Genomic DNA, 27559 nt, shown 5'->3' on the forward strand with positions numbered 1-27559 from the left:
TTAAGGAAATTGTCTTTGAATATCACTTCTGTATATCTGACTGCTCAATGGAAGCATGACATCTGTATATACAGAAGGGTTGACTGCAAACCTTCTGTATATCTGACTGCTCAATGGAAGCATGACATCTGTATATGCAGAAGGGTTGACTGCAAACCTTCTGTATATCTGACTGCTCAATGGAAGCATGACATCTGTATATGCAGAAGGGTTGACTGCAAACCTTCTGTATATCTGACTGCTCAATGGAAGCATGACATCTGTATAGCTGGCAGAGTGGAAAGAGAAGTGAGAATGAGGCATGCAAAGCACTGCTTTTCCATCTTTTGCTGTATGTTCCTAGGAAATATCTTTACCAGTCCTCACCCATCACCACCACCACCACCGTCGCTGCTGCCTTTCTGCATTCTGCTTGTCGTACAGCATCTCATTAATATTTTGTCCTATACAACACAGTAACCCAGGCTAAAGGAAGAAATGGAATTTCTATGACAAATATACCTTTTCAAAATCACCATTTGAAAATAAAAGAATTTTCAATGTATGATGATCTTAAGCATTGCTATAAGATGGTCACTCCTTTTAAAACAAGATGGGCCTCATTATATTTTGTTTCATTTTGCAGAAGTTGTTAATGGAGACTAGATGGATGGATTCCTAGAAACAACCTAGCAAGACTAAGTCATGAAGAAACAGAAAGTAGGAAGACCCTGATAAATAGTATGAGATTGAATCAGAAATTAAAAACCTCCCAACAGAATAAGTCCCAGGACCAGATGGCTTCACTGATGGATTCAGTCAAGCACTTAAGGAATTAATGCAGATCCTTATCATACTGTAAAAATTGAAGACGAGTGAACATTTCCAAATACATTTATGAAACTCGTATTACCCTGATACAGCCAGACAAAGAACCCACAGGAAAAGAATAATAATATAAGTTAATGTTCTCAATGAACATAAATACAAAAATCCTCAACAAAATAATAGGAAACAAAATCCAACAGCACATTGAAAGGAATATATACCATAAGCAAGTGGGATTTATTCCTAGCATGCAAAGATATTTCAACATGCAAATCAATAACTGTGGTACACCACATTGAAAGAACAAAAGATGTTTAAAAATCACATGATCATTTCAACCAATGCAGAAAAATGCATTTGACAAAATTCAGTGACCTTTTACAATAAAAGTTATCAACAAACTAGAAACAGAAAGCCCATAGTGAACATCATACTCAATAGTGAAAAACTGAAAGCTTTTCCTTAAAGATCAGGAACAAGGCAGAGAGGCAGTTTTCCTTAGTCTATTTAACACAGTGCTAGAAGTTTAGCCAGAGCAATTAGGAAAGAAAAAGAAAGGAAGGAAGGAAGGAAATGCATCTAAATCAGAAAGGAAGATGTAAATTGTCTCTATTTGCAAATGACATGATTCAATATATATTAAAAAAAAAAAAAACTAAAGACTCCATATAAAACTGTTAGAATCAATAAACCAAAAAAAAGTTACACAAAATTACACAAGTTACACAAAATTCAATTCCATTTCTACATGCTAACAATGAACTATCTGCAAACAAAAGTAAGATGACAGTCCCTTTCATAATCACATTAAAAAGAATGCAATACTTCAAAATAAGTTTAACCAAGGAGGTGAAAAACTTGTATACTGAAAATTACATAATGCTGATATAAGAAATTTAAGAAAGATATACACAAATGGAAATACATCTCATAATGCCCATACTATGCAAAAGAATCACAGATTCAAAATATAATTCTTATCAAAATTCTAATCACATTTCATATAGAAGTAGAACAAATAAATTCTAAAAACTCATATAGAACCAGAAAAAAAAAAATAATACCCAAACCAGTGCTGACAAAGAATAACAAAACTGGAGGGAACACTTACCATGATTTCAAAATATATTATGAAGCTATAAACAACAGTATGGTACGGCATAAAGAAAGATACAGACAATGGAGCACATAAATAAATCCATGCACATACTAACTAACAAGTATCAAAAATGCACAATGGAGAATAGACAGTCTCTTTAAAAAATGGTTCCGGAAAAACAAAATCTTTGTTTGCAGAAGGAGGAAACTGGACCTTTATCTTACATAATACCTCAAAATCAACTCAAAATGGACTAAAGACTTAAGCTAAGACCTGAAACTATAAAACTCCTGGAAGAAAACAAGCAGAAAGTTTCACAGCTCTGGTTTTGACAGTGATTGCCTAGATATGACACTAAAAGCACAGGCAACAACAAAAAATAAATAAATAAATAAACAAGTGGGGCTTCGCCAAACTAAAATACTATGCACAGCAGAGGAAACAATCAACAGAGTGAAATGGCGACCTACAGAATAAGAGTTAATTCATGCAAACTATTTCTCCAATAAGAAGTTAATATTCAAAATGTATAAAGAACTGATTAACCAATTATAAAAAAGAACTGCTCAAACTCATTACTATAAATAAATAAATCAAATTAAAAAAACAAATAAGAACTTGATCAAAATGAACTAAGAACTTGAGTAAAATTTTTGTTAAAGAAGACATATAAATGTCCCACTGATACATGAAAAAATAATCACTGTCACTAATCACGAAGAAAATGTAAGTTAAATCCAATGAGAAGTAACCTCATACCTGTCAGGCTGCTTATTAGTAAAAAACAAAAGACGGCAAGTGTTAGTGATGGCTTAGATAAATTGGGTCCCTGGTACACTGTTGGTGGGGATTCAAAATGGTGCAGTTATGAAAAAACTGTGTGAATGTTTCTCAGTAAGTTGAAACCAGAACTACCACATGTATCCAGAAATCCTAATTCTGGGCATTTATCTAAAGGAATTAAAATCGGGATCTTGACAAAATATTAGCATTCCTATGGTCAGTTCAGCACTATTCACAATAGCCAAGACGTCAAAAAACCCTAAGAGTTCATTTACAGATGAATGGATAAATCAAATGTAGTATATACATATACTGGAAAGACTGTTCAGCTTTAAAAAAGAAGGAAATTATGCAGTATGTTACAACAGAAATAAAACTTGACATTATGCCAAGTGAAATAAGTCAGTTACAAAAAGAAATACAGCATGATTCTACTTATGTGAGGCAAGCGAATAGAATAAAAAGTGAAGTAAGACAGACTCAGAAAGTCAAAGGCTGAATGTTTTCTCTGACAGGCGAAAGCTAGTCCTAAATAAGGAGGGAGACAGAAGACAGAGAGAGAAAGAGAGAGAGAGAGAGAGAGAGAGAGAGAAGGTGGGTGGGCTTCATAAAAATAGTAGAAAAATCAGTGAACTAGATGAAGGAGATTGAGGGGAAGGGAAGAAGGATGGGAAAGGGTAAGAACAGTGAAATGAATCTGACCTAAATTTCATATATAAATATATGAATATACCACAGTGAACCTCACCATCATGTACATTCACAGGACACTAACTAAAGAAAAAGAAAACAAAAAACTAAAAGTTGAACAGCAGAAAGATAAGTAGAGAGAAGAGAACAGGAGGAGGGAAGAGGAGAATAATTGGGGAAGTACCAGGAACTGAATCAGAATAAATTATATTCCATATTTTTATAATTATGTCAAAATGAATTCTAATGTTATATATAATTAAAAAGAACCAAAAAAGGAAGAAATGAACCAACAAAAAAAGCAGTGGAATGGTAGTTACCAAGGGATAAGAAAAGGGGTAAATGGAATATTAATTAGGCATGAATTTCAGTGAAACAAGTAAAAGTCCAAGAGTTCTACTCTATAGATACAATATTGTATTTGTAGTTACCAATGTGTTGTACACTTAAAATTTATTAAGATGACATCTCATGTTAGGTGTTATTACCAAACCAAATTATTCACTTAGAAAATGGGTAAATGACCTAGAGATATTTCACTGCAGAAAATATACAGATATCAAACATGAAAAATATAAAACATCATTAGCTATTAAGTAATATATATTAAAACCACAAGGAGCTATCACTACACACCTAACCGAATGGTTAAAATAAAATAGCAAAAACAAAAAGTGTTGGCAAGGATATAGAGAAACTTTATCACTTGTGAAATTGGTAGTAAGGCTATAAAATGATATAGATACTATGGAAAACAGTTTGGCTTTAAAAAAATAAATAAATGGATGATTACTCTACAGTACAGCAATTAGACTCATAAACATTTGTCCCTGAGAAACAGACTTATGTTTGTTTGGAAATCTTTCTATCAATATTTATAGTAGTTTTTCCCAAAATAGTCAAAAAGTAGCAACAACCCAAATGACCTCCAACAGGTGAGTGATTGAACTGTGTACACTTATACCATGACACTATTCAGCAATAAAAAGGAATGAGCTATTGTAACACAAAAACTTGAATTAATCACCTGAGTTTTATGCAGAGTGAAAAAGTCAATCTTCAAGAGTGACAGAGAGTATTATTTCATGCACATAACAGCCTTGAAATGACAAAAATTTTTAGAAATATAGAAGAGATTAATGGTTGCCAGTTGTTAAGAATGGGACAGGGCAGGAAGAAAGTAGGTGTGGCCATAGAGGAGCAACCTGAGACATATCTCTGGTGATACTAATGTTCTGACTCTTGGCAGTGTCAACATCCTGGCTATGATATTATACTATGGTTTTTCTGGACATTACCATTGGAAAAAACTTGGTAAAGGATACATAGGATTTTTCTGCATTATTATTTTAATGCATGTGAATTCATAATTCTCAAAATTAAAAAGCTTATTTTTTTTAAAGAAGAACCTTTGGAATATTTGATATGAAACTTTAAAACTACTGAGAGTGGTCAATGATTCAACATGGTAAGTGGTGCTCATGAACACATTCTAAAAGATTTTTTCAAACCATAGGAGTCGGTAATTTGAACTATATGCTGCTTAGATTTTTAAGGTTTCTTTGGTAAGTCTAAATTTTTTTTTATGCCATCATATAAAAATGAATTAATCTCCACATAGAGTTTTGGGTAAAGTCCCAATTTTTAGAAAGCACATTTCTCAAGTTCCCTAGAACATTACTGTTTTACAATCAGTATCTCAAAAGCTGTCAAAATCTATATTAACTCAACATCACACTGTAAACTTAATTTTTCTATTCATTGGGAAACCCAGCCCTGCATTTAAAAGGGCATTTCTTAAGTGGAACTATTGTTTCTAGTAGGCATATTAAAATTCTTTGTATCCTAAAAATTATGTATTCTGGAATTCGTAACCAATATCCAGGCATAAGAGGAATTTTTGTCAAATTACTGTAACATTAGGGTTGGAGGAAATCTTTAGAAAATTTATGCCCTGTAAATAATCCAACCTATCAGGAATGGATTTTAAACATAAAGTCTTTTTGAATCATAGACACAGATTACAGATTAAGATTTGAGGACCATTTTCATGTCTGATTGGTTCCTTTACTTTGGACAATTTACTGATACCTTCAGATCTTTACATTTTCATGCTTAAAATTGGTATAATTATCCAAAATTCCCTCCTCTCCTTCTTTCCCTAGGAAAAGTTTCTAATTTTACAGGTGAAGACATTAACTACTTAAGGATCCGAATTAGAGAGAGAAAAATTGATTTCATTCTGCTTGTTGCTCACCTGAGTAGCAGCCAGTGTGTCTCCAGAATCCCCTCGGGCCACCATCACCGCCTTTTCACTGATCCACGTTTCCTCTTCCTCTGCATTCTCCATGAATTGCAGGAATTGTAGAGACTCTTCCAACCGAAGCCCTCTGTGACAGGGTGGTTAACCAGACATGAGAAGAAGGAATGGTAAGCCACGGATGACAGCATGGCGGCACGATCTCATCCAGGCAGACCTGCTCATACTCCACAAGTTAGCCACAGTTAAACTGGGCCAGAGCACAATCTGCTACATGCCTACTGGTCAGGGGTGCAGATCTCCTGTGAAATGGAGCAGACTCCTGCCCTAGAAGTCCATTTTGGGTCTACTTTCTAGAAAATTTGCTAAAGAAAGGAAACCCTATGGTCCCCAAAAGTAAAATGCTAAGGTTTCATAGTTGAAGACTGTCCACAGTGAGCTAAGTGTCTCTTTCTACAGTACATGATTAAGGAACCACAGATCTAGAAGCTTCCTTTTTCCCTAGGAAGAAATGTCTTCCTACCACCAACAGGTTGGGATTACAGTCAGAAATTGTTATATTTGTGATATAGCTATGTTGTTCCAATTGTCTAGGAGGCTGCAAAAGAGAAAAGTACTCCCTCACTCTTTCATGACTAAGGGGTGTATCTGGGACAATAAAGTAAACCAGATGTGTGGCTGCTAACACGATATGAAGAACACCACTTATAGGAAAATACTGATAAAAGACAGCTGCATGTAAGTGCAGGAAGAAAGGCATTTTCAGAACAGAAGTAATGATCATTTCTGTCTAGGGTAATTGGTGGAGAGCTTCATGGAAGAGTTGAGTAGGACCTTATAAGATAGGCACTCAGGGAGAGTGGTCAAAGCTGAGACAACACTTAATTATCGTCCCAACAACAGTCTCAAAAATGAAGCCCATAGGAAGATAATTGGGCCTCCCACTCACCTGTCCTTGGCCAACTCTTTGAGTTTCTCCCAGTGTTGAACAAACTGAGCTAGCCGCTCCTGGATTTCCTCTTGCCCCACAGCAGCCTTGTCTCCCAGCTTCTCTGCCATATCCAGCACATTCTGAAGAACACACCCATCCATTTTGCATTACTCTATATTCTCTCCCCATTCAGTCACAGTCTCTAGATAAGTATTTGGTCCTTCCTACCCTTTGGATCATTTATAACCTCCATGGGACTTGAGGTAGTCCTAGAAATCCTAGGAACATGAAGGAAACTGCAGCCAGGTCTACCCTGCTAAACTTCCAATATTTTGGCAAATATCTCAGTGTTTGCATTTTGCTTATAATAAAATATCTCAGTGTTTGCATTTTGCTTATAAAGCTGCTTTATAAGCACATGGTCACACATGGACTCTGCTGCCAGGTCAGACCCAGAGTATCCTTTTTCCCATATGGCTATCATACAGCTTTAGCAGATGTCCTAACCTGCATACCAATTGTCAATGACTTTCCAACACTGCTAAAAATGTTCCTTCCAGGCAATGGCACAAACTCCTGTCTAGAATCCTTCTATTCAGAGAAGATACAATGTGGTCAAAAAAAGAACACTTGTGAACTGTATGACTAACTCTCTGAGACTTCGGCATTCTGCATTCACATTTCGAAGCACCAAAATATTGGCTATAACATGAGAGACAGCTGTTAGATTATCTTATCTCCTTGGGTCTGATAATTTTATTCCTACCTGGATAGCAGGTTCATGTGCCACCAGCTCCCCCTCCAGGCGTTTGTGCCTCTTCAATAAGTTCTGAACACCCTGCAGATCCCTCCCATAGTCCTGGGAGCTTACTCGTGCCAGTTTCTCCCTGGAACCAAGAAAGCAATAAAAAATTCTAAGTTTAGATATTGAGGTCACTCAAGAGCAACAGTTTTCTAAATGCATGTGTCAGGGGAGGTGGTAAGCTCTGGAACATTCTGATGCCAATAGCGAAAAAGATAACAACTGAGTCATGCTAGTACAAATTAAAATACTGATGTCCACCATGTGCACACCTGTAAAAAGCCTTCCCATGAATTATTTTGCCTATCTACTTTTGTATATTTTCTTTGCTCATGAACATACATTAATACTACTCTTGGGGAAAAAAAGTGAAAATAGATATGACCTTTATGGCCTTTATTATTTTTGTCTCTCAATATCAATAAAAACAGAATAGTTATAAAGAGTTGGTGTTATAGGGGTCATGCAATTTAAATGGCTCCAAGTATAAAATATTTGAATATCATCATGAAATATAGACAAGATAATGCTATTTTGTACCATCTACAAAGTTTTAAAGATATCCTCTTTGGTGCCCTATGTACTATGCTTCCATCTAATTCATTCATTACTCATAATAATCAGCAGATTTGCAGAAGAGAAGTATGATGGAACAAATTATATAGGAAGCAGAATAGTCTGATTTGCTTAGAGTTCCTCAATCATATTTTTTACAACAAAAGGAAAATTAGTAATGAAATTGTGGTAGATAGAGTGTAACATTCTTTGTTTTATATCCAGTTCAGTGTTATTACCAACACTGGATATAGACAGAATAATGCCAATTATATTATCTGGGTAAGCTATAAAGCCCAGCTATATCTGAGAATACTACACATTCTATGAACTATATAAAGCAAACATATAGAACTTCAAAATTTGGTTCCTAACATGTATATGAACTGCTCACCACTCCCTCCACACTTCTATTCTTCTGTCTAAATCCAGTGAGGAAATTTGGGAAAAAATGAAGCCAACGTGAACTTTAAGCAGTGACAAACATGATTAAAATGTAATACAAATTTTACGTTGAAATTTCATTTCATATAAGTTGGAACATATTGGGTGGATTTTCCAGTCAGATCTCTTGGATTACCCACAAATTGTGAATTGAGTTAAGGGTACATACTCTATCCAGGATTCCTCATCATCTAGATCTTGGAAGAACTGGAACAAGGCATAGGCCTCTTTCAGTTTCTCATGATGTGCAGTTGCCAAGTTCCGAACATTTTCAAACCGCGAGTTGATACTATCCCTTTTCTCCACAATCTGCTCAATGTTGAAAGTTCCACTGGATAGCAGATCCGTAGCCAAGTTTTTCAGGTCCTTGAGTGCATCCTAGAAAGTCCCAATATGTCTGTGAATGGCAGAGTATAGGTATTGTATAGGCCCCAGACTTCAATCATCACTGGTTCTGGATCAAAGACCAGTTCAAATAGATTGCTTTAAAAGATAGCTTGAATTTAGCTGGGCATATAACTCATGCCTGTAATTCCAGCAACTTAGGAGGCTGAAAGCAGAAGGACTACAAGTTTGAGGCCACCCTCAGCAACTTAGTGAGACTCTGTCTTACAATAAAAATCAAAAGGGACTTGGGATATAGCTCAGTGGTAGATCAGCACCTCTAGGTTCAATCATCAATGCTACACACACACACACACACACACACACACACACTCACACGCACAAAAAAAAGATAGTGAATTTGATGGTCTACACTATTACGTATTTTATACATATTTTTCTGTGTTCAGAATAAATAAGGGTCAGACATAGAGTGATAGAGATAGCATGACTATGTTACTGAAACTGTACATTTATTGTATGTGTCCTTGTTCCTCCTTCTGATTTTTACCTGTATCCACAGCTAGAAAATTAGATCTTGGTGAACAATCTCACCATACAGGACTATCTTCCTTTAGAGCACTGATTCATCGATCAAAATATTGAACAAGAACAACTCTATTGGTGGAATGCTTAGGGTTGGCCATAGAACACACCCAGGCTCTGCCCACTCTAACACAGCCTTCTAGCTATGTAACAGGAGATGCCAAGTACTGAAGACCCAAATCAAGAAAGTGTTCAACTTCTTGTCCTTTCTGCATGTGACTCTGTTACCAAAGAAAAATAATAGTAAACAATTCTCTCTATGAAATGAACATCTGCCAGCATTTTTATTACTGTTCCCAGGACAAGTTTTTGGTTGCTATTAGGTTGCAACTGGAATTCTTCACAGGTTTTCTAGAGTGTATTTGTATTTAAATTCATTGTACATGTTCCAACTGATTTTATTTTTTCTCTCTATAATTCTGTAAAATAAAGTTGTATTTTCTTTCAAAGGCTAGATTGAATATATAACTATAGAAAATAGTTTATATACATGTATGGGTGAAAAGATAAACGAGGCAGCTTTTAAGATCCACTTCCTGGAGTTTTAGAGTCTACAGTTCAGTGATAATTGACAGTGACTGTCCCAATGGCTCTGTAGCCCGTAGATTTGACCTGGTTAAAAATGCATGCTGGTTGAGTACACCATGCTCAGTTTTGCAAGGCTACATTCTCAAATGGTCTCCTAGAAAATAAGGGAGAAAAATCAGAAATGTTTTCCTTCTGTCGAGAGGATTTCAATACTACTTACCTCTCGAGCCGACATCTCTTTTTCCAATAGCTGATGCTTCTTGAGCAGGTTTTCTGCAGAAGCCAGGTCCTTGGCCTGATCTTTCATTGCCAGAAGTGTCTCCGCCTGGGGACAAAGCAATAAGTAATAAAGCTGATAGATGAAAAATGTGTTTAAGGAGAATAAAATTTAGCATCTAGTCTACAGTCTTTTTCCAAGAAGGCTCACGAAAGCCATTCTATATAAATTCATTTATTTAAAAAGTGTTCTTTAAGTTACCATGCTCCCACCACCTCCAGGGGCAATTACCTCTGAAAGCCAGAAGTCGAAATCCCGGACACTTGTGTTGAACCTCTGCTGGCGACTAGCCTCATCGAGTTTCTGTCCTTTGTCAATTGTTCTCTCAAGGAGGTTTTTCCAATGTTCTTTTAGCAATTTCAGTTGCTCCTAACTCAAAGAAAGAGAGGACTTTTTAAAATAGTGTTTGGTACTCTGAGTGCTATGACAACTTGAGATGATAATGTAGGGAGTTTCTGTATGTAGGGATTAGCCAAAATTTGCTCTTACTTGAATATCATACATTTCAAACTAGTGATGCTCAATCTGGGAAAACAAGAAGTTTTGGATGAAAGGAGAAGTTTTAAACAAGGATCCTGCACTGATTGCATGGACTAGCATCCAAATGCCAAAAAAATTCTTGGCAGAAAGGATAGGAAATGCAAAACAAGCATGAGAAGACTTGGGAATTCAGTTGAAAGCTTTCTTGGAGATTCAGGAGTTAAGTATGATGGGAGAGGTGGTCTAAGCATCACTGCTTTCTTCCTTCCTTGTCCAACAATCCGAGGGACCACAGAGCACATGCTTGATCCCTACCTTTAGAACAATAAGAAGTAAAAGATTTTTCTTCTTGTACCTTTGCAGCCCAAAGCTCATCCCGAACAGGACCTTTACCTCCATGGTCTCTTCACTGCCATCACATGCCTTCCGCTCAATCAGGGACTTCCCCAGGTTGATGACTTCTTCTACCTGCTCAGCTCGACCATGGACCTCATTTTCAAAGGTCTGATGCTTCAGGTATTTCCTCTGAAGGCAAAGAAAAAACTAAATTACCCTCTCAGGTAGGTGAGATAAAGAAAATGATGTTTAAAGGGGAGAGTTAATATTTCTGTCATATCAGAAGTTTCTGAGGGTAGATGCAGTGGCTTCAAAAGCAAATGAGTGTTCAGTTTATGGGGGTGATCATTCGGCCAACAAGGTGAGACGGTTAAATTTTCCAAGACTCCTATTTTGAACTTGCCTGAATGTTGGTGGGGTCTTTGTAGGATTCATCACAGGCTATGGGCATCATCTCACTGATCCATTCTTCTAGCTCCTCAAGGTCACGGTAGAATTTTTTCAGATCAGCATAGTCTCCAAGTTTTGTTTGTTCAGCAATCAGTAGTGCTTTGAGAGCATCCCATCTATGGGAGGAGGCCAAATCACTCTGTTTACCCTTGCCTTTTACTCTGATGTCAAATACATGAATTTTTTCTATCTTGCAACCTACCCTTTTTCCTCTCATCCTATCTCACTGTTTTCAGACATAAAATGCAGTGATTAGGTCAGGTAATTTCAAAAGTACTTTCTATGTCTTTCATTCCATAAGTCTAGATCAGACAATGTTATCATTTGCATCTTTAATGTCCTCTGAAAGTCTATGTGTTAGGCAATGCAGTAATGTTCAGAAGTGAAATTATGAGTTTCCATTTAATGGATTAATAATCTGAATGGGCTCCTGGGTTGTAACTGTAGGCAGGTGGGGTGTAGCTGAAGTAGCTGAAGAACACAGGTCCCTGAAGGTGTGACCTTGGATTATATCTTGTTCCTGGCTTCTCCTTCTCTCTCTCTCTCTCTCTCTCTCTCTCTCTCTCTCTCTCTCTCTCTCTTATGGTTCTCTAAGCAGCTTTCTTCCACCACACCATTCTGCCATGATTTTCTGCCTCACCTCAGGCCCAGAGCAGTACAGTCAGCCAACAATGCACTGAGACCTCTGAAACCCTGAGCCCCAAATAAACTTTCCCTTGTCTAAGTTGTTCGTTTCAGGTATTTTAGTCACGGTGATGAAAAGGTAACACAGTTTCCAAGATGTCAAATAGTTTAAGGCCTCTAGAAAAGACAAAATCTCAGAATGTCACCCCCATCACAATGCTAGCAAAGAGGTCACTTTGCTACATCTTCCTGTAACATGGGCCTGACCTGTTTAGCACTTGTTGGAGCCGAGCAGTGATCTCTTCCTTGGCATAGTGGTCATCATTTATGAGCTGATCAGCAAAATCTTTTAGGTCATTGATTTTTCCTTCCTAAATAAAGGAAAATAAGAGTTCAGATTCCTTAGGTACCTTAGTCCTTGGTACAATCTCAGACTCCCTACTACGGAAAACAAAAAGATAACCCTTTTGGCTTCAGGAGACAGATCCAAAGGGTAAATGCCTTACAAGGAGGTGTATTTCAACTCAACAGGAGGAAAAATATCTAACAATCTTACTGAGGTGAACTACATGTGGTAATGACCTCCCTAGAGAGCAGTCATTACTCATGCTATTGTAAAGTGAACCCTACACCGAACGGGTTGTTGAAATAGATATTAAGAATACAAAGTCAATTTTAATCCTAAACTTTGTGTTTTAGGATGGCAGACTTCAAGTTCAATTGCACATATGATTTGGATAAGACAGTGTCTACTGTCAATCGACTGTGCCTGCTTTAGACTTGTCTGTAAGAAGTAAATGTCAATCAAAATACTTCTAAATCATAATCCCAGACAAATGTATAAGACTTCTGTCATTATTACAATCATATTATCGGGATACTTATTTCCTTGTTACTACCTGAGCAGCGATTGCTTTGTCCAATCATCACGTTTCTTCATCAGGGCCTCTAGGCTATTTAAGGAATCTTTGTCATCTGACCTCAGGGAATTCTCACGTGCCACCATCCAGCTCTCAATCTGTTCACATTTACCTTGGAACAACTACAGGAAATGAAATTAGAAGTGTATTAAATATTTTTGTAAGTGGACAGAGGAAATGTCTTACCTCTCTCCCCTGACACGGACACCAAGGATCCTGCAAGCAGTGTTTACTTTCTTTCCAGAAACACTAAGATAATGAATCTTACCATATATGGGTTTTCTACTCTTTCCTGAGCACACATTTTATGTGTTTACATAAGCTCTACCCAATTTGAGGGCATTATTTCCTATACCTTACAACTGGCAGATACTGACTGGTTATTTTCTTTGAGACTCTGCTAAACGTTACCCATAGAGTTGGCCTGTGATGTTCCTATACTCTTCCCTCAAAAGCTGTAATCACTCCTTCCTCTTTACTCTCAAAGTGTTCATGAATTTTTGTTTTTTGAAATGATTTCCTTCATTAGAATCATCTGTACTATGTCTAATTTCACTACTTAAAAATATAAATATTATCTTACTAATCTTTGTGACACAAGGGCCTACATAAACCCCTTAATTAATCAATAAATGACAATCCCTCCCTGTCATATTCAGGACTGATCACCAGTGTGTTTGTCACTTCTAACAGGGATAAGAGCAGTGGGTAAAACAGTAATCAGACTATAGAATACAACGTTACACAATCAAGAGATGCCATGTGTTTACACCATGGGAAGTTAGTATCCTGAGTGACTATAATATCCAAACTGCTTACAAAGAACAGACCAGGGCTAATCTGCTTAACTACTGGAACTTGGCTGTACCTGCAAGTTCAGGCATTGGTCTAGCATCTTCTTGCGTTGATCCCAAGCCTTCTCCAAATTATCTCTCTTTAGTTTAACATCTTGAAGTTTATTTTCAATCTCAGGGCTTTTACGGTGCCCACTGTCTATAAGGTCTGTGCCAAAGTTTCTAAGTCCTGGAAGGTGGAGGCTTCTGCCTCCATCTCGTCATGATGCTCCTGTTGGAAAGTAGGGAAATAGACTGGTAAGGCTAATCTTTTTGAATTTTTTTAAATGAGGGGAGTTTATCAGGTCAAATGATTAGTGGTTGTGGATTTCTAGCCATACCTGGTGTCGCTCTATCAAGATCTCTGTGCCAGTTAAGTCCTCAGCCAGCTCCTGTGATGACACCATGCCTCCAATGCCACTCATCCAATTCTCAAGGTCCCTAGAGAAACAGGTATATTGGGATCCATAAAAAAAAAAAAAAAAAAAAAAAAACCAGCAATATTCTACCAGACTATCCGTATTAAACTTTCTAGAAATATTTCCAGAATAATATTTTCTATCTGTCTTCTTATATTTCTATGATGTTTGGTGTTCTTGTTGTGTTAATGATAGCATTATCTTGCATTTGAAAATCTTATCATGCACTTTATTTATTTTAATTCCCGAAATAATCTTGTAAAGAATTATGAGAGGGCTGGGGATATAGCTCAGTTGGTAGAGTGCTTGCCTTGCAAGCACAAGGCCTTCGGTTCAATCCCTAGCACTGCAAAAAAATAAAAAATAAAAAAATTTAAAAAAAAGAATTATGAGAACTCTTTTATTACCATTTTTTGGAGATGAGGAAGTCAGCCTGGAAAAGGTAAGCAATCTGCTAATGTAATAAAATTTTAAAAATACATGCGGACTAGAACCCGGACCTCTAGAATTCTGGACTGAACATATTCCATTACTACTGTTGATTCCTGTTCCTTCAACAGTTTTCTGGGGTTTAATGATATAACTTATAGAGTCTTAGGGGAGACATATCTTTCCTCTTTCCTCTTTTTTCCCAAAAATCTAATACATGTTTTTGCTCAGCACACACATATAGACCCACACAAACATACATACAATGTACATGCATTTCCTACATTATAGATTAAATCAAGGCTTGTTTCCTATTGTTTTAGTAGTCAAGACCTTAAGCAAGGCAAGCTAAGGTTTATTCTTCCAAAGAGATAACTTAAAAGTTATCATGATGGTTAAAATAATAATCTCTAAGAACATATTTAGTCTTGTTGGCTAACTAGGAATCCTTAGATCTGTGCAAGATAGGTCTTTTGATTTTTGTAAAATAATTTATTCATTTATTCAAACATCTAAGTTTTCTTTAGTGCTTATAAAGTACCAAACATTGTGAAAAAGATGTATCTTCACCTTCTAGGGGCTCATACTTTGTTTATATTGAGGGTGGGGGAAGCATATGGATCATAGACACTCATAGTTATTAAAAAACTGAAATCAAAAGTATTATAAAGGAATAAAATAAGACATTAGTGTTTCTCAGAAGCTAAAATATGACTTTAGTTCTGAAATATCAAAGAATAAAATTTCATAAGAAGAAGGAGCCATCATTTAATCTGGAATCTTAGTAATTACATGGAAATAAATGATTTTGAAGAATGGGTATGAATATTATCTAATTACAGTGTGTGAAAAACTATAGCTTTCCAGAGGTGGTAAATTGGGGGAGGAGTTACCAAAAACAACTGCAATCGTTTTGCTCATCTGCTCCCTTTTCTTCTTCAAGCACTGCATTGTGAGTTGCTATCACCTGGACCTTCAATTCCAAATACTCCTCCAAGCAGGTTAATATGATGGGGCAGAGTTATTCTGCATAGTGTGTATTTTCGAGGTGAATTTCATCTTGCGATAATTTTCTGATTGTACCACAACACTGAAAATTCTCTAGGGTTTGGTTCCAACATTTCAAAATTTTTCTCTTTATCACTTCTCCTTACCACCCTCAACATAAAAAATACTATTCTCTAGTTTCCCCTTCTTCAAGAACATTCTCAACCTTTCTTATCCTCATATCTTTTTCTAGTCCCATCCGTATGAATAACATTCTCTTTTACCAATATCCTGACTGATAAGTAATCAAATGCTACTTCAGCTACAGCACAGGGAATCTAATCTGTTCTCTGTATCTCTGAACTTTCACTGCTGTTTGCTAGGATGTGTGTTTTGTTATGTTTTACCTTAGTTGTCTATATTTTTCTCTGCCTGTCCAGCGGTAATAAAGTCCCCTTGCCCTGCATCTCCTGATATAGTACCTTGTATGGGCCATACACTTTGAAGAAGGTTGTTAAGTTGATCCATATGGCCTCACATTTCTTCAAATATCAATCTTTTATGGCTGGAAGTATTGAACTTGACATTTTTGTGCCTCACCAGTTTCAATATTTGGACAGAGTGGTACTTTTCAATCCATGAGTTGATAGCACCTGTAGTACCCAGACTGCTCCTCCAGGCTGTACTTAAGGTCCAAATATGAAATTCCCACCCACAAGATGAAAATCCACATTTGACCTTTACCTGGCCTTGCTGAGGAACAGATAGAATTTCTGGCCTCATTTAGGTTTTCTTTACGGTCCTCTGTAAGCACCTGTAAGTCATCCCAGCATTATTCAGCTCTGTTCGCCGTCTCTGCAGGTCCTCAATGGCATCTGGGTGGGAATCAATGAGCCGCTCTGCTGTCTCTCCGAGTACGGTCACATGAGGAGGTGCAAGAGCTCTGGCAATCAGACTATCGTAGCACCCGATTCTTAGCAAATAAAGAGTCCTGAGTCCTGGTATTAATCTCCCCAAATAGATGCCAGCAATGTACAATCACATCTTACTACTTCATTAAAATAATACCAACCTTTAGTTCACATGATAACTTTTCGAAGTGCTCAACTTCAGAAACCATTCTTCTTTGAAAAAAAGTAAGAAGTTTTAGAAAAGGACAGTTAAATGCTTCTTCCAGTTAGTGGCAGAACCATGGTATAAAAAAGGTCCTTATTCTTTATGTGAGGATATTTCCAATATAGATATTTTCTGTGCTTCTTTTTGCTCTGCATGATAATACCAAGCTGCATTTTGCCTTCAAGGTATCTGGAAAGCTCTAATCTTCTTTTTGTGTTTTGGGGTAGGTGTAAACTTATTCAACTCCTAGCTGAGAAAACACAGCACCAAGCTCAGGCATAGCCCTAGCCATCCTGGGTATGCATAGTTGCTATTTCTTCTAGGCCACTGTCCTGCAACTACTTGACACAACTTCTGATCACTTGACAACCACTAAACAGGCAGGGGGACATTAAATACTCACTCAGATAGTAGAAGTTCAATGTATTTTTCTTGATGTTAATGATCTAGGGGTTAAGTCTTTTAGTGGTCTTGCTTTGGGGACAGAGGACAAGAACAAATATGGTCCAAGATAAGGAAACAAAAGAATAAGAGACTGGAAAAGAGAACCAAAGTAGGGGGCATTGATATGGTTATTATAGCAAATAGGAAGGTGTTGAGAAAGCCAGAAGCAAATATCTCACCTTTTCCCTCAGAGGGGTGAGGTCTCTCTCAAAGACTTCATGTTGTCGCTGAAGCGCCTGAACACTGATCAGGTCGGAGCCGGGGTCAGCAGCTCTGAGGGCCTGGCACTTCTTCTCAATCTGTTCCTTTGTGTCATCTACATCTCTGGTACACAAGAGAATAAAAGATTTTAGAAGTAATGATATGTAACAAAGGGAAACTGACTGGGCTCAGGAGGAAGTCACCACCACCACATTACCACGTCTACCACCTCCATCTCCATCACCACTACCACCAGCTTCACCAATTCCACTACCACCACAACCACTACTTTAACACCATCACAATTACTATCATCATTAATACCACAACTACCATCACCACCTCTACCGCTTCCACCAACACCACCATGACTGCCTCTACCGCCTCTACCACCAACATCATATCACCTCTACCACCACCATTACCATCACCACCACCACCACCACCACCTCTGTTTCCCAAAATAACACCAATGCCAGATAGTGCAGCCTACAGTTTGAAACAAGAGGTCTAACTCAGAGCTAAGTGTTTAACAATTACACGCATGCTTTCTATTGTAAGCTATTCCCATCATACCTACCTGAATCTCTGCTTTCCTCCTTCCTTGCATCTTTAAGACACATTTATACATAGGAAGGTATCTGGTTTCTTCTGCTTTGTTCACTTGTTTAATTCTTGTATGTGTGGTTTATATTTCTTAATGCAAGTACGAATTTGGTAATCAAAGACAAAAATGTATTCAATGAACAAAGTCAATGTGATGTCTGTCTGCTCCTAGTCCTAGGACTATAATTATTTACACCACTGTTTATACCTCAAACTGATACACTATCATGAAAGCATTCATAAAGTGTTAATTATGTGCCAGAGCCCAAGGCAGGCATTAGAAAACTAAAGTTGGAGCTAAGCATGGTAGTGCATGCCTATAATCCCAGCTACTCTGGAAGCTGAGGCAGAAAGATTGCAAGTTCAAGTTCAGTCTGGGAAATTTAGGAAGATCCTGTCTCAAAATTAAAAAAAAAAAAAAAATGTTGTAAGGGTCTAGGGAAGTAGCTTAATGGGAAAATACCCCTGAATTCAATATTTAGTACCACAAAAAAATAAAATAGTAATACATTCAATACATAAATAAATAAATTGAAGTAGGTTGTCTTGGAGTATTGAACCTGCCAAATGAGGAATCTATTGCTGAAAAACCTGATCTCCTATTTGTAAACTGTCTCTATCTCAGGAAAAAGGGTTACACTAACAGCTACGGTTCCCATAGAGTTATGGTTTAGAAATGAATGTCCCCCCAAAAAACTCACATATTAGGCAATGCATCAATGTTCAGAAGTGAAAAAATAAATTATGATAGTTTTGACTTCATCTGTGGATTAATCCACTTGATTGATTAATAATTAATGGACTTAATGGTTGGTAACCATAAGCAGGTGGGGCATGGCTTACAGGAAAGAGATCACTAGAGCATAGTCTAGATCTGGTTCCTTCCTCTCTCTTTCTCCTTCCTTGCTGCTCTGAATAAGTGGTTTTCCTCCTTCAAGCCTTTGTGTCATGATGTTCTGTCTAACCTCATGCCCAGAGTAATGGAGATCACCAATCATGAACTGAGTCTTCTGTGAGCTCGCATTTCTCCTTTAAGTTGTTCTAGGTCAGATATTTTTGTTCACAGCAATGAAAAGCTGACTAACACGCATAATAACTGGACTTGTGAGTTATGTGAGTGTTCTAGAGTAGGACTGCATTTTAGAATTAATTCTTACCTGTGAAACATCTCTACAAGCGTGTGCACTGCCTAGCAGCTGCTGCTGTTCATCAGCAAGCCTCTGCAAGGAATCCCAGCGTGTATTCAATTCCTAAAAAGAAAAGATACATCAGACTTTGGAACAAGGAGCTGTCCAGATAGCTCAATGGTATCTATGACTAACTGGGACTTAAATTATTGCTTTCATGTTATCTCCTTCAGAAATTGTCTTGCTTTACTTTTTTCTTGGACAGGCTAAGCTTGGTCCACTCTTATGCTGGGGCAGCAGATAAAGGGATTTCTTCTCTTCCAAACTGATGATTCCCAGTAGATCCATCAACCCTGGAGTCATAATTGATGCTTGCTATCACACAGATCATATTATATATAACCTCTGAAAAAATGAGTAAAACTGTTGCCTTGGTAGTTAGAATCTGCTACAGTTCTCCAGGGCAAACATAATACCTTTCTGTATTCTGAATTGAATAGACCTAGTAATCTCTAAGAGCCTTACTTTCTGTTAGGAGTATACCTATTCATGCACATTACTTCTTCCTCGACAACCACCACAGAAGCAAGAATGGACCTCATCTTGCCAGTTTATAACAACACACAGACTAGACTTCCATTAAGTTCATTAGTCTTTTATGGAGTCATAGCTTCTAGACACAGAATTTCCTCCCTCTCATCTCTATTCCCTCTCTTCTCCCTCTTTATTATGTTTATCAGAACCCAACTCTTACGGTAACTTTCTTGATTATCCGCTTTCTAGTATCATAGCTTCTTATCTGCACTTTCTTTGCATTCATGTATTTGAGCAATGGATCTCTTATGTGAATGGTAACAAAAGGGAAGTGATTGTTATAATTTAAAAATTTCATGTCAGTTCAAATGCATGTATTGCAAAATTTTTATTCAAAGTTACATTTTGGGGTAGGGATAGAAGGCAAAAACTTTATTTTCAACTTATGGAACATAGCACAGAAAATTAAAAGGAAATTTAGAGATTTTTCTATCTAGCATTCTTGCTTTTCAGATGTGGAAACTGAATATCTCAGCAAAGAAATGAGTTGCCCAAGAACACACAGACAGGGATAGGGCCAGCACTTAAGCTCAATTTTCCTGATGCCCAATGCATAGTTTGTAAACTTCCTAAAACTGCTTCTTGAAACTAAATCTGAATTTATGGTCCCAATACTTTTGTCCTCCCTTCACCAAAAAAAAAAAAAAAAAAAAAAAAAAAAACAACAACAACAAAAAAAAAACTATGTGAGAACATAGAGGACACTCAATAAATTATAATAAACAAACATTATTTAACTAAGTTCATTTAGACAATAAAAATGGCTGGACTCCTATAGTCTGGCTTCTCCTGTATGGCTGGGCTTCCCTGTATATCAGTTTCACACTGCTGTCAATTCCTGTATATCCTAACTGATCTGCTGACTATGAGATGGAGTACATTAGAGTAAAATGATGATTGCAAGGCCCAACCTCCTGGTGAGGAGGAATGGAAGGAGCCTCAGTTACCTGCCGGATGTGAGCTCCTTCTGGTGTCAGAAGTTTTTTCCCATAGCAGATCATCAGCTAACCTTGTTGATATCCCTTACCGGGCTCATTGGTCTTCAAATCCTGGATGAGAAAATTTGTCCAAGCAGTGTCAACCCTCTTCTCAAAAAATTCCATATTATCTGGGCATCTTCACATCTATTCAGTAAGTATTATTAAAAACATATCGGTAACCTCACTTGCATTACACAAACTGCTTTCTTTTTTTTTGTGGGGGGGGGTGTGCAGGGATTGACACAGGGCCTTGTGCTTGTGAGGCAGGCACCTACCACTGAGCTATACCCCAGCCCCATAAACTGCTTTCTTCTAAGCAGCCACGAGGAAAATACTCTTAAACGCTCTACACCCAGTAACTATCAAAACCTTGCCAAGAGAACTATTATTCATCTAAAGTAATGAAGCATATCCATCTACTTAGATTTATTAAAATTTCCCTATAGTTGCTTTAGTGTCAGAGGTATCTATACCTGAGCTATGTAATATTATTTTCTGTCCTTATAAATACCTCCATCTTTATAGAATTTCATTGAGTTATGATTTTCCTGTATAAAAGGATATTGTAAAAATCAGCACAAGGGAGTACACACACTATCTATGTGCACGCACACACACACACCACACACACACACACACACACACATACATATACACACATAATGGGATATAGCAAAAGGAAAAGGAAGGAAGAAACTTATATTCAGTGCTAGATAAGATGATCGAATAAAAATAAGAGGAAAAAAAGATGATGAAAGGATGTTAGGTAGATAATACTTAGACATTTTCTCACTGTAAAGTCAGGTTATTCTTCTCTTCCCACCCCAATCTTTATCCAGAATTAGACTCTACACGGAGTCCCCTCTCAACATCCTATCTCTCACCTGCACAAAAATCAACTCAAAATGGATCAAGGACCTTGGAATCAGACCAGAGACCCTGCATATTATAGAAGAAAAAGTAGGTCCAAATCTTCAACATGTCAGCTTAGGATCAGACTTCCTTAACAGGACTCCCATTGCACAAGAAATAAAATTGAGAATCTAACTGGGATACATTCAAACTAAAAAGCTTTCTCTCAGCAAAGGAAACTATCAGCAATGTGAAGAGAGAAGCTACAGAATGGGAAAAAATCTTTGCCACTCATACTTCAGATAGAGCACTAATTTCCAGAATATATAAAGAACTCAAAAAGCTCTACACCAGGAATACAAAGAACACAGTCAACAAATGGGCTAAGGAAATGAACAGACATTTCACAGAAGATCTACAAGCAATCAACAGATATATGAAAAAATGTTCAACATCTTTAGTAATTAGAGAAATGCAAATCAAAACTACCCTAAGATTCCATCTCACCCCAATTAGAATGGTGATTATCAAGAATACTAGCAACAATAGGTGTTGGCAAGGATGTAGGGGAAAAGGTACACTCATACATTGTTGGTGGGGCTGCAAATTAGTGCAGCCGCTCTGGAAAGCAGTGTAGAGATTCCTTAGAAAACTTGGAATGGAACCACCATTTGACCCAGCTATCCCACTCCGTGGCCTATACCCAAAGGACTACATACTACAGAGATGCAGCCACAACAATGTTCATAGCTGCTCAATTCACAATAGCCAGATTGCGGAACCAACCTAGATGCCCTTCAATTGATGAATGGATAAAGAAATTGTGGTATATATATACAATGGAACATTACTCGGCCATAAAGAAGAATAAAATTATGGCATTTGCAAGCAAATGGATGAAATTGGAGAATATCATGCTAAATGAGATAAGTCAATCTCAAAAAACCAAGAGATGAATGATCTCGCTGATAAGCGGATGACACATAATGGGGGGTGGGAGGGTGGCAAGAATGGAGGAAAGAGGGACTGTATAGAGTGATAAGAGGGGTGGGAGGGGTGGGGGGGGAGAAAAAAAATAAGAGAATGAATCAAAAACTATTACCCTAGGTAAATGTATGATTACACAAATGGTATGCCTCTACTTCATGTACAAACAGAGAAACAAGATGTATCCCATTTGTTCATAATAAAAATGAATTTAAAAAAAATCCCATCTCAACCTGGGCATCAACAACACAGTACAAGCCAGGTGTGGTGACATATGCCTATAATCTCAACATCTCAGGAGGCTGAGGCAGGAGGATCCTGAGTTCAAAGCCAGCCTCAGCAACACCAAGGTGATAAGCAACTCAGAGAGACCTTGTCTCTAAATAAAACAAAATAGGGCTGGGGATGTGGCTCAGTGGTCAAGTGCCTCCAAGACCAATCTCTGATACCAAAAAAAAAAAAAAAAAAAAACAAAGACAGTATGATATAGGGCAAGTTTTGAGGAATTCTGGGAAATCAGTAGTTAATTTCTTCTGCATTTCCTAACCAGTGATTAACGACTACAATAAACAGAGGAAGACCTGACTTGTGGAGTTTTCAGTAGCATTGCAGAGAATATCTAATAAGTATAGTAAGTATTAAATCAATTGAAGAGTCATGTAGGAGGACACATGGGACACAAAGAATCTATGACAAGCCTCAAAGGGTGTCTAGAGAAAGCTCCTCTTCCTTTTTTTGGCGGGCGGGTACTGGGGACTGAACCCAGGGGCACTTGACCACTGAGCCACATCCCCAACCCTATTTTGTATTTTATTTAGAGACAGGGTCTCTCTGAGTTGCTTAGCACCTTGGTGTTGCTGAGGCTGGCTTTGAACTCACGATCTTCCTGCCTCAGCCTCCCAAGCCCCTGGGATTACGGTTGTGTGCCACCGTACCCAGTGAAAGTTCCTCTTACTTACCCTTTGAAATTCATCAAACTTTTTCTGCAGCTCCCAAACATCATCAAGTTCCACTCCAGTGTTTTCTGCTTTTTTCTCTTGAATCCACTCCAACATGTCTCCTGCCTCATAGGCCAGCAGAAATTCATTATAACGTTGTAGCAGGCAACGTCTGCGTTCTTCTGCACGATCACAGAGAGAGCGGTACCTGGGTGGGGAAGTCATGAGGATGGAAAAATGGAATAAAAGATGTAAAAGATTCAGAAGAGTAGAGACAGGATTAAAAAAAACAGGGAGTGAAAGAGACAAAAAGTGAAGGAAGAATAATTTCAAAAGAAGATCAGTAAAGGAGTGGGCGAAATAAAGATGGCAGCAAAATAAAGCATTAGTAGCAGAGAGCTAAACATAGTATTACATTTAATAACAATAAAAATGTCAGTGACCTGAGAGTATGGCTGGCAACATCCCTTCCTATTTTATCAAATTGAAATTCTTACATGATGCCCCCAATATTAAACAGAATAAACCAAGTCCACATTGGTTGTCAGGAGACATTTTATCAACCTTAAAGGAATGAGCAGAGATTCCACAGACAATGCTGTATTAAGTGTCAGACCTCAGGCAATTCATTTAATGGTTTTGGGATTCCCTCTCTTCATATAAAAATTCAAGTGTCTGGAGGATCCTAAGATTTATTTTTCCTGTTCTTGAAATCTTTGAATATGTATCTCTAACCAATGAGAAGAGTGCCTTCATTCAATAGGAAAATTTTGCGAAACACTGTCCATTTCTCCAGCATCCAGAACTTACAGTTCCTCAATCTGCTCCTGGCGCTGGGCAATTTCATCTGGCTCTTCTCGCCGCCGCTTTGGGACCATGGGGAGCTCATCATGGGCCAGTTTTCTGACATAGACAGCTGGCACAAAGCCCTGGTGATCATCCGCTTCAACCTTCCACCAGTCCTGAAGGGAGAACAGATTCCCACTCCTCCTCAGTCCTTGGAAGACCCACAGACAAGAAGATTTTGATTCTCCTAACTAAGGTTCTAGGCACAGACACAAGTTGGTGGCCAAGAAAAACTAACCATCACTTACAGTTGGGTATGTGATTTCCACAGATTACCAAAAAAAAAAGTTATTGTGAAATTTCAGAAATTGCAGAGGTAAGCCCCTAAAATCAAATAATATGGTATTTTATGTCATTTCCCTAACTGTAGAAAGGGTTTCAAAAATCAAACCTGGCTCTTCCAATGGATGGTGCACTTTTGTTCACCAGAAATCCAACAAAGTGTCTTGGGGGTGGTCATGTGTGTGATAATACTGCACAAAAATGTCTTCTCACATCTAGAGGTTCTAACAATTGTCAATTATAGAAATCCATTAATGTAAACTCTTTTCTTTTTTTGTTAGTATTATTGTACTAACTTTTGGTAGTTCATTTTCTCATAGAAAAATGTGGTGAAATAAAGAGGTCTAGGCAAAGAGAAAGGAAGGTGGGTGGGCTGGTACATGGTGGTTTTGTTTTGGGGGGTTTTTTAAAAGATTTTTGTAGGTGTAGATGGACGGCATGCTTTTCTTTTCTTTTTTTTTTTTCTTTTTTTTAATTTTTAAGCAATGCCTAGGATCCAACCCAGTGCCTCACACATGCTAGACAAAGCACTGCCCCTGAGCCTCAACCCAGCCTAAGCGTGCAGTGCTTTTCATGAGGAAGCATTTTGTCTCTCCAAAAACATAGAGTAACAATATGCCAAGGTCTCTTCTTTTTTTTTCATCAAAACCTTTTGAAACTTAATTAGGTATTAGAATATAAGAATTACTTGGCTTCTTATGATAAATGTATTTAAAATCCCAGCCCACTATTTTATCATTCATTGTCTTTATGGTCATAAAGTATAAAGAAAATCAAGCAGATAAAAGACTCATCATTCCCTCCCTCCCTCCCTCCCTCCCTCCCTCCCTCCCCCCTTCCTTCCTTCCTTCCTTCCTCCTTCCTTCCTTCCTTCCTTCCCCTTCCTTCCTTCTTCCTTCCTCCCTCCCTTCCTTCCTTCCTTCCTTCTTTCCTCCCTCCCTTCCTTCCTTCCTTCCTTCCTTCCTTCCTTCCTTCTTCCTTCCTTCTTTCCTCCCTCCTCCCTCCCTCCTTCCTTCCTTCCTTCCTTCTTCCTCCTCCTCCCTCCTTCCTTCCTTCCTTCCTTCTTCTCCTCCCTCCTTCCTTCCTTCCTTCCTTCCTTCAGAGAAGTGAGAATGAGGCATGCAAAGCACTGCTTTTCCATCTTTTTGCTGTATGTTCCTAGGAAATATCTTTACCAGTCCTCACCCATCACCACCACCACCACCGTCGCTGCTGCCTTTCTGCATTCTGCTTGTCGTACAGCATCTCATTAATATTTTGTCCTATACAACAGTAACCCAGGCTAAAGGAAGAAATGGAATTTCTATGACAAATATACCTTTTCAAAATCACCATTTGAAAATAAAAGAATTTTCAATGTATGATGATCTTAAGCATTGCTATAAGATGGTCACTCCTTTTAAAACAAGATGGGCCTCATTATATTTTGTTTCATTTTGCAGAAGTTGTTAATGGAGACTAGATGGATGGATTCCTAGAAACAACCTAGCAAGACTAAGTCATGAAGAAACAGAAAGTAGGAAGACCCTGATAAATAGTATGAGATTGAATCAGAAATTAAAAACCTCCCAACAGAATAAGTCCCAGGACCAGATGGCTTCACTGATGGATTCAGTCAAGCACTTAAGGAATTAATGCAGATCCTTATCATACTGTAAAAATTGAAGACGAGTGAACATTTCCAAATACATTTATGAAACTCGTATTACCCTGATACAGCCAGACAAAGAACCCACAGGAAAAGAATAATAATATAAGTTAATGTTCTCAATGAACATAAATACAAAAATCCTCAACAAAATAATAGGAAACAAAATCCAACAGCACATTGAAAGGAATATATACCATAAGCAAGTGGGATTTATTCCTAGCATGCAAAGATATTTCAACATGCAAATCAATAACTGTGGTACACCACATTGAAAGAACAAAAGATGTTTAAAAATCACATGATCATTTCAACCAATGCAGAAAAATGCATTTGACAAAATTCAGTGACCTTTTACAATAAAAGTTATCAACAAACTAGAAACAGAAAGCCCATAGTGAACATCATACTCAATAGTGAAAAACTGAAAGCTTTTCCTTAAAGATCAGGAACAAGGCAGAGAGGCAGTTTTCCTTAGTCTATTTAACACAGTGCTAGAAGTTTAGCCAGAGCAATTAGGAAAGAAAAAGAAAGGAAGGAAGGAAGGAAATGCATCTAAATCAGAAAGGAAGATGTAAATTGTCTCTATTTGCAAATGACATGATTCAATATATTTAAAAAAAAAAAAACTAAAGACTCCATATAAAACTGTTAGAATCAATAAACCAAAAAAAATTACACAAAATTACACAAGTTACACAAAATTCAATTCCATTTCTACATGCTAACAATGAACTATCTGCAAACAAAAGTAAGATGACAGTCCCTTTCATAATCACATTAAAAAGAATGCAATACTTCAAAATAAGTTTAACCAAGGAGGTGAAAAACTTGTATACTGAAAATTACATAATGCTGATATAAGAAATTTAAGAAAGATATACACAAATGGAAATACATCTCATAATGCCCATACTATGCAAAAGAATCACAGATTCAAAATATAATTCTTATCAAAATTCTAATCACATTTCATATAGAAGTAGAACAAATAAATTCTAAAAACTCATATAGAACCAGAAAAAAAAAAATAATACCCAAACCAGTGCTGACAAAGAATAACAAAACTGGAGGGAACACTTACCATGATTTCAAAATATATTATGAAGCTATAAACAACAGTATGGTACGGCATAAAGAAAGATACAGACAATGGAGCACATAAATAAATCCATGCACATACTAACTAACAAGTATCAAAAATGCACAATGGAGAATAGACAGTCTCTTTAAAAAATGGTTCCGGAAAAACAAAATCTTTGTTTGCAGAAGGAGGAAACTGGACCTTTATCTTACATAATACCTCAAAATCAACTCAAAATGGACTAAAGACTTAAGCTAAGACCTGAAACTA

The 27559-nt window shown here is 37.4% G+C and overlaps 2 protein-coding genes across 2 annotated transcripts in view; both read right to left on the reverse strand.

Moving 5' to 3' along the window:
- Positions 1-25783, reverse strand: LOC306654345 (spectrin alpha chain, erythrocytic 1-like; the record flags this gene model as incomplete). The annotated part of the gene is given in 23 exon segments (XM_079127810.1): positions 1-268; positions 367-443; positions 5637-5769; positions 6589-6710; positions 7337-7457; positions 8541-8749; positions 10050-10154; positions 10308-10475; positions 10902-11111; positions 11326-11488; positions 12896-13038; positions 14091-14190; positions 16399-16490; positions 17324-17468; positions 17635-17834; positions 19109-19201; positions 20620-20655; positions 20657-20677; positions 20679-20700; positions 20702-20721; positions 23451-23637; positions 24240-24426; positions 25750-25783. Coding segments are annotated over 23 exon segments (2856 nt in total).
- The window catches only part of SPTA1 (spectrin alpha, erythrocytic 1), a 107808-nt gene that overhangs the window by 16968 nt on the left and 63281 nt on the right, over positions 1-27559 (reverse strand).

The sequence above is a fragment of the Sciurus vulgaris genome (genome assembly GCF_902686455.1).
Source record: "Sciurus vulgaris genome assembly, chromosome: 1".
NCBI classification, from domain to species: domain Eukaryota; kingdom Metazoa; phylum Chordata; class Mammalia; order Rodentia; family Sciuridae; genus Sciurus; species Sciurus vulgaris.